Source organism: Panulirus ornatus, chromosome 19 (genome assembly GCF_036320965.1).
Source record: "Panulirus ornatus isolate Po-2019 chromosome 19, ASM3632096v1, whole genome shotgun sequence".
In the NCBI taxonomy this organism is placed as follows: Eukaryota; Metazoa; Arthropoda; class Malacostraca; order Decapoda; family Palinuridae; genus Panulirus; species Panulirus ornatus.
The window spans coordinates 56,965,720-56,985,895 of record NC_092242.1 but is presented as its reverse complement, the minus strand read 5'-3'; the positions used below and the strand labels follow the sequence as shown (position 1 = coordinate 56,985,895).

Here is a 20,176-nt window from a genome sequence, read left to right as displayed (position 1 = left end):
AGACTTAAAGACTTGAAATTTGCCCACCTTGGAAGGAAGGAGTTAGGGATGACCTAATCACAATATTTAAGTTTTTAAAACAGATCAATGATGTAGACAGCGAACAGTTCTTTGAAAGATGTAAGGATAGAGCAACCAGAGGGCATTACATGATATGAAGCAAGAAACATTTATAGTATATGAGTAAAGATGCATGGAATCAGATGACTGGTTACTGTAGCCAGCATACATAAAAATACGTTGTGCAACAGTCAAGAATTTTCAAGAGAAAGGAACTCACATATGTAAAACTCCCTCCCAATACAGTATGAAAAAAATAATTTCACACAACTGCACTGGTGATGAGATAATGTACCAAATATCCTCTGCGTAGTAGTTGCATAAAAATTTCTCCTCCTTTTCCAGTTTACACACTAAGTTGATTCATTGTAGTTGTGATTTTAATCTCACCTTGTACTGGCTGAGGCCAGACTGTCAGTAGACCCAAGATAATACAGGGCTGCTAAGATCTGGTTGTCTAGCGGCTCCATCTCTACAGCAGTTAGCCCAGCTGTCTCAAGTCTTGCCACTTCCTCTTTCTGCCACTCATTGACCAGAAACTGGGAAAGATTTATTTTTAGAGAATACAGAGATGATATTGTGATGGCAGATTTGAATAAGACTATGGATATTTTGTTTTACAGAGATGGGCAATCTCACTGTGACTGAAGCTTTGAATGGTGAAACATTCTGAGCTGTGAGTGAGATGGGGTATTTAAGAGTAAAAATAATTTAGGATGGCAAAGCAACAGCAAAGCACAGGTGGAGAGCAATACTGTTTAAAAAAAAGAGGTGGAGATGCTCTGAGAACCTAAAAGAATGAAAAGATGTTCCAGTCTTTATGCATAAGAATTCTGGAAAACAAGAGTAATTTAATTCTTTTGAACATTTCACCAAATAAAATCAAATAACTAAAAACGAAATCTTTTGTACTTGAACAACATATGAACCATCTCCTCCAATGGACAAAAGATTATCTTAGTGGAAGGGAACAAAGGATGCATGTCAGAGACAGCCTTCTCTGAGTAGGTGGTCACCAGCTGAATGCCACAGGTGTTCTGTTCTGGAATCCTTATTCCTCTCGATCTATGTGAATGACTTCCTAAAAAGTAATGACTCCTACCTGAATATGTTTGCAAATGATGCAAAGGTTATGAGGAAAATGAGAAGTGAGGAGAATTGCATCAACTTATATAGGAACCTTGACAAGCTCCAAAGTTGATCTAATTCTGAAGTTCAAACTGAGTAAATATAAAGTAATGAGGATGAGTCACTGTGAAAGAAGACATCAAAATAAATATCATCTACCAGGAAATAAGCTGCTGGAATCTGTGTATAAGAAAGACTAAGAAAGACAAAGAAGTTGACACCATTTCTTACCCACTGGCAGTGTCCCTCCTTACAAAAATAGGAAGAGATCAAATGTCTGCTAGCAAACATCATAACTGCAATCAAGTCCAAAGATAAAGAAATATTCAGCAAGATGTTCACATCATATACATGGCCAAAGCTAATGTGCTTCTCACATTTGGTCACTTCACCAAAGTAAATACAGAGTTAACAGAGAAGATCCAAAGGAAAGCACCAAAGATTATTTTCTTCTTTTTAGGCTCCAATCTCAGACAAAAGGCCACATACAGGCCAGGCCTTGATTGAAATACAGAGGTTAGTGAAAAGGAAGAAGAGACAATGGAAAGCATTTACAAATTTTGGAGGATGTGGAAAAAGCTGCCTTTTGAAATATGCCAGGTCATACTTACTGGGAAAGACATGAGAGGTTAGAGTTCCAAAGCTTTGAGATTTAGGGAAAGAAACAGTTACCAAACTGACCCAACCTTGAGTTACCAAAGACCACACAGTAATTATGTTGTGCAGCACCTTACCAAGTACTGAATTGTCAATCTAGTGGTGGGGCCACACAAGCAGCCTTCTCTTGAGAGCAAAAACCAAAGCAATACCTATACAAGAGGGAAAGTGAATCAATATTGCAGTGCAGGGCAAGCAGGTCAAATTCTGAAATTAGTCTGAAAGTTTATAATTCAAACCTCTTTCAACTCAAGTCTGTCAAGTAAAGATGCAGAGCTAGAACTACCCAAGATGTGAAAGCAGTGCTTCATAAAAAGACAGATCAATCCTTTGTATAAACAGAGCAAGCTGTTTGAAAGACATGAAAATTCAACATCCAAACAGGATTCCCAGTTTCTTAAAGACAGATTAAGCTGTTTCGATAATGTGAGCATTCCAAGCTAGAGTGGATGTTACAGTAATACCAAGTATGCTCAATGAGTTAAGAGGTGGAATTACAGAACCATCAAAGGGGAGAGGAAAGTTGTGACGAGGTTCCAATAGATATATGGATAGAAACTGGGATTTGGAGGCATTAAACTTAACCAGATTTCATCTTGACTCTAGTCACAGACAAAAGTCCACCCCAAGGCTGGGCCTAAACTGAAATGTGGAGAGGTTACTAAATGGGAAAAAGAAGAGATAAAGGAAAGTATTTATAAATTTTGGAGGAAGTGCAAATCCTGTAATTTGAGAAGTACTTTATCATAGTTCTTGGGAAAGACATGAGAGGGTGGAGAATTCCAAAGCCTGTTGCATGATTACCGTATGTGATAGCTGCAAGCACGCACTAATTAATTCCTAGTACAGTGGCCTAGTAGTTCAGAAAGGATGCAGACACCTGATGTAAGCGGTGAACAGTTTTTCAGGGGACGTAGAGGTACAGCAACCACAGGACATAGCATGAAATCAATGAAACTTGTTAAAAATATGACTTAAATTCAAACAGAACACAGACATATACACAGTTGTATGACAGCTGAGAACGTTCAAGCGATGGGACCCCACAAATGCAAAACTCCCTCCCTATACTGTACAAATGGGTGATTTTTTTTTTTTTTTTTTTTTTTTTTATACTTTGTCGCTGTCTCCCGCGTTTGCGAGGTAGCGCAAGGAAACAGACGAAAGAAATGGCCCAACCCCCCCCCCATACACATGTACATACACACGTCCACACACGCAAATATACATACCTACACAGCTTTCCATGGTTTACCCCAGACGCTTCACATGCCTTGATTCAATCCACTGACAGCACGTCAACCCCTGTATACCACATGACTCCAATTCACTCTATTCCTTGCCCTCCTTTCACCCTCCTGCATGTTCATGCCCCGATCACACAAAATCTTTTTCACTCCATCTTTCCACCTCCAATTTGGTCTCCCTCTTCTCCTCGTTCCCTCCACCTCCGACACATATATCCTCTTGGTCAATCTCTCCTCACTCATTCTCTCCATGTGCCCAAACCATTTCAAAACACCCTCTTCTGCTCTCTCAACCACGCTCTTTTTATTTCCACACATCTCTCTTACCCTTACGTTACTTACTCGATCAAACCACCTCACACCACACATTGTCCTCAAACATCTCATTTCCAGCACATCCATCCTCCTGCGCACATCTCTATCCATAGCCCACGCCTCGCAACCATACAACATTGTTGGAACCACTATTCCCTCAAACATACCCATTTTCGCTTTCCGAGATAATGTTCTCGACTTCCACACATTTTTCAAGGCTCCCAAAATTTTCGTCCCCTCCCCCACCCTATGATCCACTTCCGCTTCCATGGTTCCATCCGCTGACAGATCCACTCCCAGATATCTAAAACACTTCACTTCCTCCAGTTTTTCTCCATTCAAACTCACCTCCCAATTGACTTGACCCTCACCCCTACTGTACCTAATAACCTTGCTCTTATTCACATTTACTCTCAACTTTCTTCTTCCACACACTTTACCAAACTCAGTCACCAGCTTCTGCAGTTTCTCACATGAATCAGCCACCAGCGCTGTATCATCAGCGAACAACAACTGACTCACTTCCCAAGCTCTCTCATCCCCAACAGACTTCATACTTGCCCCTCTTTCCAGGACTCTTGCATTTACCTCCCTTACAACCCCATCCATAAACAAATTAAACAACCATGGAGACATCACACACCCCTGCCGCAAACCTACATTCACTGAGAACCAATCACTTTCCTCTCTTCCTACACGTACACATGCCTTACATCCTCGATAAAAACTTTTCACTGCTTCTAACAACTTGCCTCCCACACCATATATTCTTAATACCTTCCACAGAGCATCTCTATCAACTCTATCATATGCCTTCTCCAGATCCATAAATGCTACATACAAATCCATTTGCTTTTCTAAGTATTTCTCACATACATTCTTCAAAGCAAACACCTGATCCACACATCCTCTACCACTTCTGAAACCGCACTGCTCTTCCCCAATCTGATGCTCTGTACATGCCTTCACCCTCTCGATCAATACCCTCCCATATAATTTACCAGGAATACTCAACAAACTTATACCTCTGTAATTTGAGCACTCACTCTTATCCCCTTTGCCTTTGTACAATGGCACTATGCACGCATTCCGCCAATCCTCAGGCACCTCACCATGAGTCATACATACATTAAATAACCTTACCAACCAGTCAACAATACAGTCACCCCCTTTTTTAATAAATTCCACTGCAATACCATCCAAACCTGCTGCCTTGCCGGCTTTCATCTTCCGCAAAGCTTTTACTACCTCTTCTCTGTTTACCAAATCATTTTCCCTAACCCTCTCACTTTGCACACCACCTCGACCAAAACACCCTATATCTGCCACTCTGTCATCAGACACATTCAACAAACCTTCAAAATACTCATTCCATCTCCTTCTCACATCACCGCTACTTGTTATCACCTCCCCATTTGCGCCCTTCACTGAAGTTCCCATTTGCTCCCTTGTCTTACGCACCCTATTTACCTCCTTCCAGAACATCTTTTTATTCTCCCTAAAATTTACTGATAGTCTCTCACCCCAACTCTCATTTGCCCTTTTTTTCACCTCTTGCACCTTTCTCTTGACCTCCTGTCTCTTTCTTTTATACTTCTCCCACTCAATTGCATTTTTTCCCTGCAAAAATCGTCCAAATGCCTCTCTCTTCTCTTTCACTAATACTCTTACTTCTTCATCCCACCACTCACTACCCTTTCTAAACAGCCCACCTCCCAATGGGTGATAACAAATACATAATCATTTACCTGAAATAAAGATTTTGTAACCCTAAAGGTGAGCAGAAAATTGATGTCATTCAGGTATGTATCCCAACTGGGATGAAGCAACAACTGACTACCACGAGGTTTTCGAGGTCTGCCAAGCTGAAAGAAAAAACAGGCTGTCATGGATTACTCAGAATTACCCTAATAAAGTACATGATATATTCTAGTAAAATCTTGGTCTATTATGCTTTTCTTGTTTGCTTGAACTTAATTTCTTAACATCACATACAATCAATTTTAAAAATAAGCAAATACACAAAGGGCAACACCCATCCCATGGTATATCAGCCAGCAGAGCAAAAACTGGGAATCCTAACTTTATAAACATCAAGGTCCAGTAAAAGTTCATATGATCAAGAATGTATGCATCATGCCTGCAGCTGCCAACAATCACATAATCTTTAAGGATCTATATGGCTAGGCGGAATGTCAAAGAAAAATACAAGTTTTAAATACATTAACATATGGAAATATGTGAAAAAGTTCAGAAAAGATAATTCTGATTGGTTGAGTGTGTAAGACATGAGAAGCAAAACATCTTAGTTCAATGAACTGTATGTGACAAGGATTGCTAAGAGGAGATGAAAAATGATACCTGTGCAAAGAATAGCACAAGATTTTTTGGCAAGAAGTGAGAAGTTTGCTGAAGATGTATGAGTGAAAATATGAACTTAGTCCACCATTTGTTAAAGCCACTATAAGTACTTCAAAAGAGATTATTACAAAACAGAGAAACAAAGTGACAGTGTATAAATCTGAAAAATCATAAATCACAAACCATATACTGCCCTACTTAACTAATCACAGAATGCCATGGTTCTGAGTTCCACACAAGAGGCACTCAATAAATGATATCTTCAATTACTGCAGCCTAGCACTACCAACCAGAGAGGTATATTACCAGTACTACCCACATGGGTGTTGGGAGGGTCAGTGAAGGCTGCATAGTGAGGCCAGCACTCCAGTGGTTGTCAAGTTGCACGCCTTTGACCCAGATAGCTGTCATTTCTTTCTGCCTCACCCTATGTGGACTGTTGGCAGTCTGTCCATAAACATTCAAGCTCTCCTTGTCACAAATTAAACTTGACGAACATTTAACTCACACTGATTTGATGTGTGCCAGTAACACCCGCAAATTTATTTTGCACTCACACATCTCATTCATCCCAACTCTAGACTTATCTTCAGTGAGTACTATGTGCTAGCTCTGCCTTTTGACAAAATAGTAGGAGCATATTAGGCAGAATTAGTCGGCTGGAACATTAGGTAGACACATTAGGTAATAGTAGTTGGTGGGAACATTAGGTTGGAGCCTTTGAAAACACTGCACTAGAGTTGCTCTCTGCTTAGGTATTGCTAAGGATAAGGAACAAAAGGCTTTGAAGTGGCACTGGGGATAACAATTATGGCGACTTTTCGCTATGACCACCCCCTTGAGGGGTGGTCATTTGGTAAACATGCGATTGTCCAAGACATGGCATCCTAGCTTTGTCTCTTTGATGTACATCAACTGACTGTTATATTTCTATCTTGTGTCTCCCCTGATGATGTGATTATTACATGAAAGTGCACTTGGGAACTTATCGTGTTTCATTTTCCCTGTGGACTCATAGGAATATCTTGATCATGCGCAAAATTGTGATCCTTTCCATACATATACATACATACACAATAAACAGACATATACATATATACATATTCAAACTCGCTTACCTTCATCCATTCCTGGAGCTACCCTGTCCCACAGGAAACAGCATCACTACCCTTTGCTTCAGCAAGGTAGTGCCTGGAATTCAGACAAAAAAGGACATGTTCGTTCACACTCAGTCTCTAACTCTCATGTGTAATGCACCGAAACCACAGCTCCCTAACCACATCCAGGCCCCACAGACCTTTCCATGGTTTACCCCAGACATAATTCAGTCCACTGACAGCATGAAGATCTCAGCATAACACATCATTCCAATTCACCCTATTTCTTGCATGCTTCTCAACCTCCTGTATGTTCATGCCCTGATCCCTGGGGATAGGGGAGAAAGAATACTTCCCATGTATTCCTTGCATGTCGTAAAAAGCGACTTAAAGTGGTGGGAGTGGAGGGGCTGGAAATCCTCCCCTCCAGTTTTTACTTTTCCAAAAAAGGAACAGAAAAGGGGGCCAAGTGAGGACTTATGGCTCAGTCCTCTGTTCTTGACACTCCCTCGCTAACACAAAAAATGGTGAGTATGTATGAAAATAAAATAAAATCTGTATCATGAAACAAAAAGATAAAAGAAAACCATAAAGAACAAACATTTCTGAGGGCAAGAAATGAAGGTCACAAGATGATGACAGCACAGACTAACAAAAAAATTTTAAATGGTCCACACAATGAAAAGGCGAACAAGTAAATGATGAGGTCTGGTGGCCACAAAACACCACTTTTCATCACACTAAAGACGTTATGGGCTTAGGCATGTTGCTAAATGGTTGGTGGATCTTTATCAAAAAGTATTAAACCAGCCCCAAAGACATAGCAGTGGTCAACGAGGATTAACTCCTAGTGGATACTCCCTATACTTGGGACAAAACTGTCTTATTACCTCTGTCAGCAAGTGGTCCTCTCATGTTCATGGGGCTCTGTCCAGAGACAATAAAAAGGAAATGTGTTGTTGAAAAAGGTGCAAAAGGAAGTAAAAAGAGTGATAAATAATATGAAAGTATTCAAATGCTATTTTGAACTACCTTACTTTTGGTGGATATGATGTACATGTTTAAAGAAAAGTCAAATGCAGTTTGATATAATCAACAGTAAAGAGGGATGTTTTTCAGAGAGGAATTGTGACAAGAGATCATTTTTAGTACTCAGTGAAATGCTCATCATACATGAAAGTTGAAGAAGTAACACATTAGCAATAGCATAAAAGAGAAGTCTACATGGCTAAAATTAAGGTTTACTTTGAATCTATACCTTGAAGAATTGTATCAGTAAAACTTAACACAAAACATTCTACTGAAAGCCTTACTGGTCCTTTCTCATGGTTGCAATGATCAGCCTCCTTTGGCAGTTGTATATATATTCTTCGTTCACCTTCTACTTGGCCGTCTTTCAAAGCTAGACGAAGAAGATTTGCTTTTATCTTTTTCTCTTGTCTTGAATTAGTTTCCACCTATTCAATGTACATGGGGAGAGGAATGTTATTAAGAGACATATTTTGCAAGAACATGTATTAAAGAAATTAATACAACTTAACAATAAAGACTTGATAAAGTCAGAAATAATAAAGTTTTGCCCTATGGAAGGTATGAACTTATATGATGAATACAACTAGTATTTAACATATGAATTATAGTAATAAAGAAGAACAGTCCTTTGAATTTCAGCGATTCCCTTTGCATAAATAATGTAAACTGTAATAGTATGAAATAAACATTCATCCATCTATATCTGAAAAGCCTTTCCCAGCAATATAAGTATATGACATGCAAAGTTTTCTTCAAATGCTACTGTTAAGACACACAGGTACATGAAACAGCTTAAACATTAAAAACTAATAAATAAGTTGATACCACTATCATGGGTAAATTAATATAACTTTATGGCATATATTACCACAAAAGCAACAAAAAAATTCTCAATTCTCACCCAATTTACCTTAAAGTCAGGAAATTTGATGACATCCTTCAAGAAAATTTTTGCACGACAATCCACTTTCTTCGATACATGACCATGAGAATCTTCCTCCTTCATCAATGCAATGGAAGAGATAAGATTTTAGGTCAATCTGTATCCAAAGACCTATTCTTTTAAAAGTAATAAACACATACTGCAGTAATTATGAAAATAATTTCATATACATTCATCGACATCTATTAAAACAAATGCTTCTTTTACATATGCTTGTCCTTCCTGCCTAAATGAGGTAGTTCAACAAACAGACGACAGATTATTCAAGGAAACGTACATTTTAGGCTCCTTCTGTATCCACTTTTAGAATGTGATAATACAGGCTGGGGGGATTTCCAGTCCACAACTCTCACCCCTCCTAGTCATTTTCTTCTATGACAAACAGATATGAGGGCAGTATTCTTTCTCCCTTATCCCTACATGATAAAGGCTGATTTCAGAACCCAAAGACCCCTTTTATAGGACTCCTACAACTTTAAGGCTGCAATGCATGAGGGAGCAGGGAACAGTAGGCTCCTCTGAGACAAGGTCATCAATGACACTGCACTCTTTTCCATTCGTATACAATAATACAGCCTCATCAAAGATGACTATCTGCAATTCATGCTGGATGGGCATAAACAGTACCTTGAATAAAATTTTCAAAGCTATCAGTAAACACCTGAGTTTTCAGAATATCTGATGAACACCAAATAAAGTCTTTAGGTGTCTTCACCTCCACAGCCTGGGATGGGGCAAGGCTGTTCGGCTGGGTCACTGGTCAAAAAAACTGCTGGAAGCTGCAGTCTGCAGGCCCACATAGCCCCCACAGCCTGGCTGGTCTGGTACACTTTGTAGGTATAGGGATGAATTACATCATATAAGCCCTTAAAGATGTAAGAGATTTGAAAAAAAAAAAAAAAAAAATTCTAATGTATACCACTTAAAATATCCTTTTCTTTATAACAGAATAGGTATACAAGATAATCCACTTTTTTTTAGTAAGCATGCATTGCATAATGATGTCAGAGCAAAATAACGACAGATTTGTCTTCCACCCACTGGCAAAATGCATTATAATTTATATCCCACCTGCCAGTGATTGGCTTGTAAACAAGAACAAGTTGAGTCAAGTGGTCGCCCTCACTTTGCACTGTCAAAACTTGTTTTACCTATTAAGTATATGAGTATGTGTTAGACTTGCCCTCTGCCAGTGACCCGTTAAGAGTGAGGCACTAAAGGATGAGAAGCAGCACTGGAGTTCCTTAGTTATGGAGACTGTAGCTGTAGCCACCCCTTTGAGGGAGTTCCAACTGGAATAGGCATCAGAGATACAGAATGATCAAGAGTTCTAAAGCTACTCAGAGAAATACGTGGTTTAAGTCTGTCATTTTGAATTTAAAATAAAACGGGCATCAGAAAGTTCCACGATGGTCAGAAACTAATGACTATCATCACATCTATGGGTTTTTCTCATTCAAGAATGCCAATAACTGTATAAACAAAAGGTTAGCAGCAGCACTCAACCACCTAGACAAGGCTTTGGCCCCTCTTTAATGGCCTGAACAACTCAAACTATGATGTGCCTTGATAACCACTACAGTAATTAAAGATGTTTCATGACCTACAGGGATGTTCACAGTGAGAAGCAGAAACAGAGATAACATGGATAGCTTTTTCAAATGAAAAAGCCTACAAATTCTTCTTCTATACCTCCAATTAAAACAACAGCTGAATCAGGTAATTTGGGAAATAAGGGAGACAAACATGGTCTACCCTTCCTTTACCTCAGAGTATAACTCATGCCAACTAATTCCACTCCAGCACCACATTAAATCCCCATCACCACAATCTCCAGTAAGTTGTCATTAAATACTGACTAAATCAGCTTATCTGAAAGTGCGATATACTGTTCATAAGCTCTGATTTTTCATGGACATTCTTACTACAGTTAGTTAAGATAAATTCTTGGTTATAATATAATGGATCGCTTGGCGATGGGTTTTCAAAAAAATATAAACCTATTACTTAGCAGGAACTAGGTGTAATATATACATTTTCTTCATAAATATTCACTGTTTCCCACATTAGTGAGGATGCATTGCACAAAGATGAAGAATGGCCTCATTTGTTCACATCGACCCTCTAGCTGTCATAATCATATAATAAACAAAAGCCAGAGCCCTCTATCCACAGCCACTGATAGTATGCTGCCCTCAGTATGCTACACTGCTCCAACTCACTCAATTTAATTCACCCGTCTAAAATTTCTGAATGTTCAAAACCTCTTTCACTCCATCCTTCCACCTCCTTCTCCATCTCACCCTCTCCCTTGCTCCTTTCACTCAACATCTTCAGATGTCCAAACCATTTCAGCACACCCTGTTCAGCTTTCTCAATCATATTCTGCTTACTACCATACCTCTATTACACTGTCATTCCTTATACAATCAACCCTCCTCACACCAATTATTGTCCTCAGGCATTTCATTTCCAACACATTTGTCCTCTCCCATTCTTTTGCCTTTATCATTTCCAACACACTTGTCGTGTTCCATTCTTTTGCTTTTAAAGTCCAAGAATTACATCCACATATCACCATCTGACTACCATCAACCATTTCCATCTTTGCCCTGAGAAACAATGGCCACTTATTCCTCTACATTATCTAAATTTAACTGACTTAATACTAAAAATTCTTTCCATAGTATATCAAGTTTCCCTATAGATATCAGTGACTCTATCTTAAACATGATTGGATGAAAGGGCATTGATTTAAGACTTCTACATTTCAACATTAGTGTTAACAGAATTACCAAGTAGACATCATAATGAAATAAGCAAATCAAGTTTCATAACATTATCAAACAAGTATTACTAAATATAAGAAAATCCAAAAGTAATACATACCTACCTTTCTTTTCTCAGGATTGTGTTTCTTTTGATATGCACTTCTATTGACACCATACTGACACTCCAACACCTTAGTTCCATTAAGTATGTATGGAACACCATCAAATTCAGGAAGAGTGTTTTCTCTTAATTCTTCTTGCTGCCATAAAATCTTGCGGTTCTCAGCACACCAACCTGAAAGTTTCAACTATGTATACAGATGACTGACTTTGATCAGTCTATCACTATATGATACTTATATCAATCATATTTGAAATGCATACCTTAAAAAAACTTTTTTCCTACTAGTTTGCCATTTCCCATGTAGTGAGTGGCATCTTGAACACATGAAGGGTCTCACTTTATTTCATATACACTTTTCTTTCTTTCATACTATTCGCCATTTCCCGCATTAGCGAGGTAGCGTTAAGAACTGAGGACTGAGCCTTTGAGAGATCATCCTCACCTGGCCCCCTTCTCTGTTCCTTCTTTTGGAAAATTAAAAAAAACAAGAGGGGAGAATTTCTAGCCCGCCCACTCCCCCTCCTTTTAGTTGCCTTCTACGAAACGCAGGGAATACGTGGAAAGTATTCTTTCTCCCCTATCCCCATGGATAAATACACATGTATATTCATATTTGCTTGCCTACATCCATGCCTGGCACTATCCCACCCCAAAGGAACATCAACGCTACCCTCTGCTTAAGCAAGGTAGCACCAGGTAAACAGACAAAAAAGGCCACATTCGTTCTCACAAAGTCTCTAACTGTCATATGTAATGCACCAAAACCACAGCTCCCTATCCATAACCAGGCTCCACAGGCCTTTCAATGGTTTACCCCAGACATTTCAAATGCCCTGGTTCAGTCCACTGACAGCACATCAACCTCGGCATACCACATCATTCCAATATACTCTATTCCTTGCACGCTTCTCACCCTCCTGTATGTTCAGGCCCCGATTGCTCAAAATCTTTTTCACTCCATCCTTCCACCTCCAATTTGGTCTCCTGCTACTCCTTGTTCCCTCCACCTCTGATACCCATATCTTATTTGTCAACCTTTCCTCACTCATTCTCTCAATATGTCCAAACCACTTCAATGCACCCTCTTCTGCTCTCTCATGTACACTCTTTTTCATTTCCACACATCTCTCTTACCCTTTCATCACACTAATCCATGATGATAGTTATGAAGGTGAAATTGCAATTCAGTAGGAGTTCAGGTAATTCTATTCAAAATGTAACTTGTCTATACATGCATCACTACATGTTTCAGGAAGACAATCCACCTTATCAGGTGCAAACAATTCATAAATTTTCAAAATCCCAACACCATCACAAAAATTGTCATTCTCATGCCTTTCTCAACTATACACTGGCCTGACCATTAGAGGGAAAGTTGAGGGGTGCCTTGTGTTAAGAGGATTGTGTGGTTGGTGGGGATGTCCTGGGTGATGAGATGTTCAACTATCTTATGTTATTGTTTCTTGATAATTCTTTCATAATGATCTGGTTGATAACAAGGTGTGCTTTAAAATTACCTGGGGACAAACTGAAGTTCTTAGTATTAGCAATTAAGACAGATTTAATGATGTTATCGGTAGCATAATCAGATGAGGGATACCATGTGACTGGGATGTTAAGATCTACAGGGTGGTCGTTTTGATGACAGTGGTTAGTGATCACATTTTTATGGTCATCCCTGCATACTAAATGACTGCGCCAAAAGCATCTCTCAGTTACTGTTTTACCAGTCTGAACAATGTATACATCTTTACATGCCATACATTTGACAGTGTAAGCACTCTCAATTTTTTGGATAATTTGGCCTACTTTTAATTAAGGTCTTACTGATATTGTTATTGTACTGGAAGGCAACATTAAAAGAAATGTTTTTTAGTACCTGTCTTACATTAGCTAAGGAGAATAGGGCAACACCAACCATTTAGACCCATCATTCTTTCCAGCATTTTTGTTACTAGATGCATAAAATGTCTTCCTAGCTTTCCAGTAAGCCTTGTTCACATACCTCTTAGGATGACATATCTGACCAAAAAGATACTTCTTACATGACTACATTCATCTACCGGACTTATGGGATCACATATGCGTAATGTTCTTAAAGATATAGACATAGCTACAGACATTTTTACAGATGAATCATGTACTGAAAAAAATGAAAACAGCTCTGAGATGGTAGGCTTCTTATAGATCTTGAAGGACAAGTGATCAGATTCCTGAGTTATCAGCATATCAAGAAACAGCAATTTGCCTTCTTTTACTCATTCAATCTTGAATTTGATGGTGGAGTGAATGTTATCTAATTCATTAAAGAAAACATCACAATCTTGGAAACACAAAGCATCAAGGTATCTAAACCAGATTTTTGGATGGTTATTGACTGGTTAGAATTTCAGTCTCAAAGTATTCCATTGGGATTTCCCAAGTCAGGACTAAATTTCTGTCTACAAAAATTACATTCATCATCTTGGAAAATATCATTGGAAATAAATCTTTATTTAAGTCAATGAAAGTTTTTATAGGCAGGGGTAAGGCAAGATTGAGATCAGGTAATTTCTTCCTTAGGTATGTGCTGGTTTCTTCAATGGGGACTTTAGTGAATAGGGAATTCACATCAAAACAAATCAGTTTATGTTCAGGCAAATTTAAGTTCCTAGCCATGTTTACAAAATCTAAGCTATTTATAACATGTGATGGAGAGATTTTTCCTTGAACATTGCCAAGGTGTTTAGCTAACCATCTGGATAATCTATAACCAGAAGAATTACCAGAGGAGACAATTGGTCTAACGGGACATCCAGCTTTGTGAATTTTTGGGAGACCATACATATTAAAGGAAGAAAGGGATTAACCATCCCTACTGATTTCAATGTCCTGGAGCTTATTTAACAATGGGTTGAGTCTGGAGTTGATGGTCTTTACTTTACTACTAAAGGGATTGGATGTTAATCTTACATAAGTTTCATTATCATTCAAAAGATCCTGAAGTCCAAATCTTTAGGCCATTATATTTAAATTCACGAACTGACTAGTCTTACCTGATTTTGTGACATGCATATCTTTATTCTTCTTGAGATTCACAATGGAACAAGGAGAAGCAGGAGACCAAACTGGAGATGAAAGAATGGAGTGGAAAAAGATTTTGAGTGAGTGATAAGGGCCTAAACATGTAGGACGGTGAAAGGCATAGAGTGAACTGGAACAATGTGGTATACCAGGGTTGACGTGCTATCAATAGGCAGAACCAAGGAATGTTAAACATCAAAAGTAAATCATGGAGAGGTCTGTGGGGCCTGGATGTGGATAGGGGGCTGTGGTTTTGGTGCATTACACATGACAGCTAGAGACTGAGTGTGAACAAGGGAGATCTTTCTTGTTTGTTTTGTAGGAATTTTATTGCACACACGAGAGAGAGAGAGAGAGAGAGAGAGAGAGAGAGAGAGAGAGAGAGAGAGAGAGAGAGAGAGAGAGAGAGAGAGAGAGAGAGAGACAGAGAGAGAGAGACAGAGAGAGACAGAGAGAGAGAGAGAGAGAGGGGGGGGGGGGTAGTGATAGGAATAGATGAAGGCAGCAAGTATAAATATGTACATGTGTATATATTTGTGTCTGTGTGTATATGTGTGTACATGTGCGTGTATGGGTGTTTATGTATATATATGTGTATATGAGTGATTGGGCCATTCTTTGTCTGCTTCCTGGCACTACCTCAATGAAGCGGGAAACAGCAATTAAGTACAATAAAGAAAATAAATAAATATTACTTATCTATTATACTTTGTCGCTGTCTCACGCATTAGCGAGGTAGCGCAAGGAAACAGACGAAAGAATGGCCCAACCCATCCTTATATACATGTATATACATAAATGCAAACACATGCATATATACATACCTATACATTTCAATGTATACATACATATACATACACAGACATATACATATATACACATGTACATATTCATACATGATGCCTTCATCCATTCCCGTCGCCACTCCACTATACATGAGATAACAACCCCCCCCCCAAGCATGCGCAAGGCTGCGCTAGGAAAAGACAACAAAGGCCACATCTCTTCACACTCAGTCTCTAGCTGTCATGTGTATTGCACTGAAACCACAGCTCCCTTTCCACATCCAGGCCCCACACTTTCCATGGTTTACCCCAGATGCTTCATATGCCCTGCTTCAATACACTGACAGCATGTTGACCCCGGTGTACCACATTGTTCCAATTCATTCTACTCCTTGCATGCCTTTCACCCTCCTTTATGTTCAGGCCCCGATCACTCAGAAACTTTTTCACTCCATCCTTCCATCTCTAATTTGGTCTCCCACTTCACCTCATTCCCTCCATCTCTGACACATATATCCTCTCTGTCAATCTTTCCTCACTCATTCTCTCCATGTGACCAAACCATTCCAATACAACCTCTTCTGCTCTCTCAACCTCAGTCTTTTTATTACCACACATCTCTCATCCTTTCATTACTTAATCAAACCATCTCACACCACATATCGTCCTCAAACATCTCATTTCCAACACATCATTCAAAATATGGCTATAACACAAATATAACAGCCACTACTTACCATCTCTCCCAAAGCTTCGCTGTACTTTGTAACATATGAAACGGGAAGAAGTCCTTTGTTGAAACAGTTTCACAGTTTCATTTGCCTTTTCTAAAGTATGGACATAGCCACAATTGGGTTTCACCATATAATCAAAATAACCAGTCCCCATTACTGCTTCTGCTATCATTTCTCCACTTATAACGTCTTCCTCTACAGAAACGGATATAGTATCAAGAGTATCCCCACTGGTCATTCTAAACGTTTCATCACTTCCATCTACTGGAACATGATCAGCTTTCTTATTTACTTCTCTCATTGATATATGATATTTTCTAAAAGTTCTTTGGCCAGGTGGCGGGTAAATGACATTATTCTTATTAACATCATGGTTATGAGTCTTCACATACTTAACTGAAACAGACCCATCACTAGACTCTTTCACTAACATTCTTGCGGGGCAAATAATGCCAGTCTTAACTCGTCGTTTCTTCCACTTTCTTGAAGAAACTCTTCCCATTTTCTCTGGTGTATCTGGATATCTGTCAGGTCCATTGTACTGACAAACAAAACACAAATATGCTTTACCATCATTAGATGTTACACTATGTCTTGTGCTGAAGTATGAAAAAGATTTCATCTCTTCATCTTCTTTCCAATGTCTAAATTCAGTAAGAGAGGTGAAGCATTTTTCAATTATATTAACCTCCATATCAGTATGGTCATTTTCCATGTGTTTCATCATGGATGAAATATGGAAAAATTTCTTCTCACAAGATGGATGAATACACTGCGTTTTTTTCAGCTTCCCTCCAATACCACAAATTTCCAGATGTCTCTGTAGGCTTTGCAAATGACCATATACAGTGTGACAGTTCTGACATTTAAAGCCATGCTCACTGTCAGGGTGGGGTTCCTCTATGTCTGGATGATCCTTTCTAACATGCTGCATCATTCTTGACTTGTGGAAAAATTCCTTTGTACATGAAGAGTGAATGCAAGGTGTTTTCCTTAATTTTCCTCTTTTACCACATTTTCGGGTGTGTGATTTCAGGGTTCTTTCGTGAGAGTATTCTCTGTCACATTTTACACACTTGAAACTGGTTTCTTTAATAGGTTCAACATATTCCATCTCAGGATGTTCTTCCTCAACATGCTGAATAAGTCTGCACTTATGAAAAAACTCTCTCTTGCACAGTGGATTTATGCATGGTGTTTTTTTAACTTTACTCCGGTTGCCACATGCTTTTTCATGTGTTCGGTAACTTGACAAGTAGGTAAAATTACGTAAGCAGTTTTGACAACAATAATTAGGGATAGGCTCTACCAGGGGCCTCATTTTTGGATGCTCTTTTCTGATGTGACGTGACAAAATAGACTTGTGGGTAAACTCCCTTCTACATGAAGGATCCACACAAAATATTCTTTTTATGCTGCCAACTTTACTAGGATTCCTCAGGCTTACTGACTCACCACAAATCTTTTCGTGAGAGTGCAGCTGTGGTAGATGAGTAAATACACGTTCACAGTTACAACAAATATATTCAGGATTGATAAAATTTGGATTTGCCTTTAGTTCTGGGCCTTCTTCATCTGAATGATCCCTTTCATAATGTTCAATCATTCGAAACTTATGGAAGAATTCCTTTGTACATGTTGGGTGAATACACTGGGTCTTCCTTAGCTTACCAATTTTTCCGCAAATTCTGCTATGGGATTCTAAAGTTCGCATGTGAGCATACTCTCGATCACAACTTTCACATTTATACTTAGGCTTTCGTCTAGGTCGGGTATACTTGTTTTCAAGAATGTTCTTGGTATCCTCAGATAAATCTTGATGTTCAAAATTCATTATATCATCTTGGGCTTTTGTGTCTGACATTTCAGAGCAAAGCTGCATATCATCTCTCTCTTGTTTGAACTGGGTAACTTTAACTAATCCAGGTTGAGACTGCTCATCAATGATTCTGGAATTAGGTTGAATAACCATCATTTCAGGATGGGGTTGACCATCCATAATTTCATGTAACAATTCACCATCATCAATTTCATGTTTAAACTGTAAAGGCAAGTTCATCATTTCAGGCATGGGTTGGATACAAATTGATTCTGAGACGGACTCTATCACTTGTCTCCCAACACAATAACTCTCATGGTCATTTGCTTCTGGATGAGTACTTAAATTGTTACTCATATCAATATGATTTTTTTGATGACATTCATCTGCTTCTGAGTAACTTTTTGGATGGTTCTCTAACATTTTAGAAAGATCTTTTTCACTGCATTTAGTAACATTTAGCAAATCATTATCCAGCTTAAAATTCATTTTATTCTGATCTTTTTCAAAGCTGTCCTTCCAAGCAGGCTGCCTGTCCACTAAGTGTTCCTTAACTTGACAACCATCCATCTGAAATTATTCAATAATTAGATTAGTATCATTATCAAAATTTCTGCTTACATAACAGGAGCATGACTAGGAGAGAGAGAGCTTGGGGCAGACGGCCTATTTTGGGTATCAAGTGTTTGCAAGTAACATAAGTCAGAGTAATTCAGTGCAATGTTGGCTTAATAGACATTGTTAATACATCTGAGAAGAATTACGTTTCAGTAATGCACAAAAAATCATTCCAACAAAAACATAAGTCGAGTAACTAAGTGCAATGCTGGCTTGATGGACACTGTTAATACATCTGGGATGAATCATTTTTCAGAACTACGTTAAAAATCATTCTAACGTACAATCACCATGTGAAGTGCTCTGCCTTTTGAGTACTTGACCATTCTACCATCTACACTAAATTCCATCTTTTTTGAAATCCTCGTTATGCCACTATACAACAGTGAATTACGAAAATTAACTCCATTTTTTTACAATATTCGAGATTATTGGGTCTGCAGTTAAACAATGAAATAGACAGCTCTTCCTGCCTGTCACTGATTACTGTACATTTTTAGAAGGTAAACTTTTCAAGAACTTAACTTGCATTTCTTAATAAAGCAAAGAATAAAATTCAAAGAAAGCTAAGTTGCTTTCTGACTTGGAAGAGATAAATTAGATTTTGTATCCATATTTTTGCTATTTGAGAAAAATTCCTGTCTGTGGGATACAAAACATGACAAAGTGTTAGACCTACAGAAGGCTTGTGATCACATCTTATGAATATGCTAATGGGAGACGCTGGTGGACCGACTGTATGAACTATCCTTGCCTTTTAATATGAAACATTAAGGAGCTAAATACTGCATGTACTGTGCAGTAATTTCACGAGATCTTATATTCATTACATTCCATGCAAACCTTTACATCCGATGAATACACGTTTTCATTCATGATATTGTTCTTTTTTTGTCTCTTCTTCTCACGCTTTATGAGCAGATTACATAATGCTCCTTTGCCTTTCAGTCTATCAAGTTTACTCGTACAATCCACTTGAGTTTCCCCAGGTGACAGGCCCCATACACTTCCCTCCTGTTCCTTCCATTTGTTTTGTTTACATTCCCCTAACGGCGAAAGAGACCCATCTGGTGCCGCTTTATGTTAAGCCAGTAGCATGTGTTGGGCAAAACACATATACACTGTGCACGTATAATAACTATATAGCTCATCATAGTCATCACTTATTGTAATATGACCTTTTACTTTACGCCCAATGTACCCTTAGAGTTAAAAATTAACCTTATATAATTTTTTTTTGTCCATAACTAAAATCTAAATATTCCCTGACATGGACAAGATTAAATTATTATTATCATAATAATAATTGGGAGGTGAGTTTGAATGGAGAAAAACTGGAGGAAGTGAAGTGTTTTAGATATCTGGGAGTGGATCTGTCAGCGGATGGAACCATGGAAGCGGAAGTGGATCATAGGGTGGGGG

At 38.6% G+C, this 20,176-nt stretch overlaps 1 protein-coding gene across 2 annotated transcripts in view; it reads right to left on the bottom strand.

Moving 5' to 3' along the window:
• Positions 1-19,798, bottom strand: part of LOC139755534 (uncharacterized) — a 38,109-nt gene extending 18,311 nt beyond the window's left edge. Inside the window, exons 1-7 of one of the 2 annotated variants that reach the window (XM_071673942.1) lie at positions 19,598-19,798; positions 16,321-18,706; positions 11,734-11,906; positions 8,808-8,897; positions 8,179-8,322; positions 5,156-5,272; positions 451-599 (exon numbers count right to left, since the gene is read on the bottom strand). In XM_071673942.1, coding sequence (XP_071530043.1) covers positions 451-599; positions 5,156-5,272; positions 8,179-8,322; positions 8,808-8,897; positions 11,734-11,906; positions 16,321-18,706; positions 19,598-19,630 — 3,092 coding nt within the window. In that variant the 5' untranslated portion in view covers positions 19,631-19,798. The remainder of the gene's footprint in view (positions 1-450; positions 600-5,155; positions 5,273-8,178; positions 8,323-8,807; positions 8,898-11,733; positions 11,907-16,320; positions 18,707-19,597) is intronic. The other variant, XM_071673940.1, reaches the window with a different exon arrangement.
• Positions 19,799-20,176: the final 378 nt, after the last annotated feature.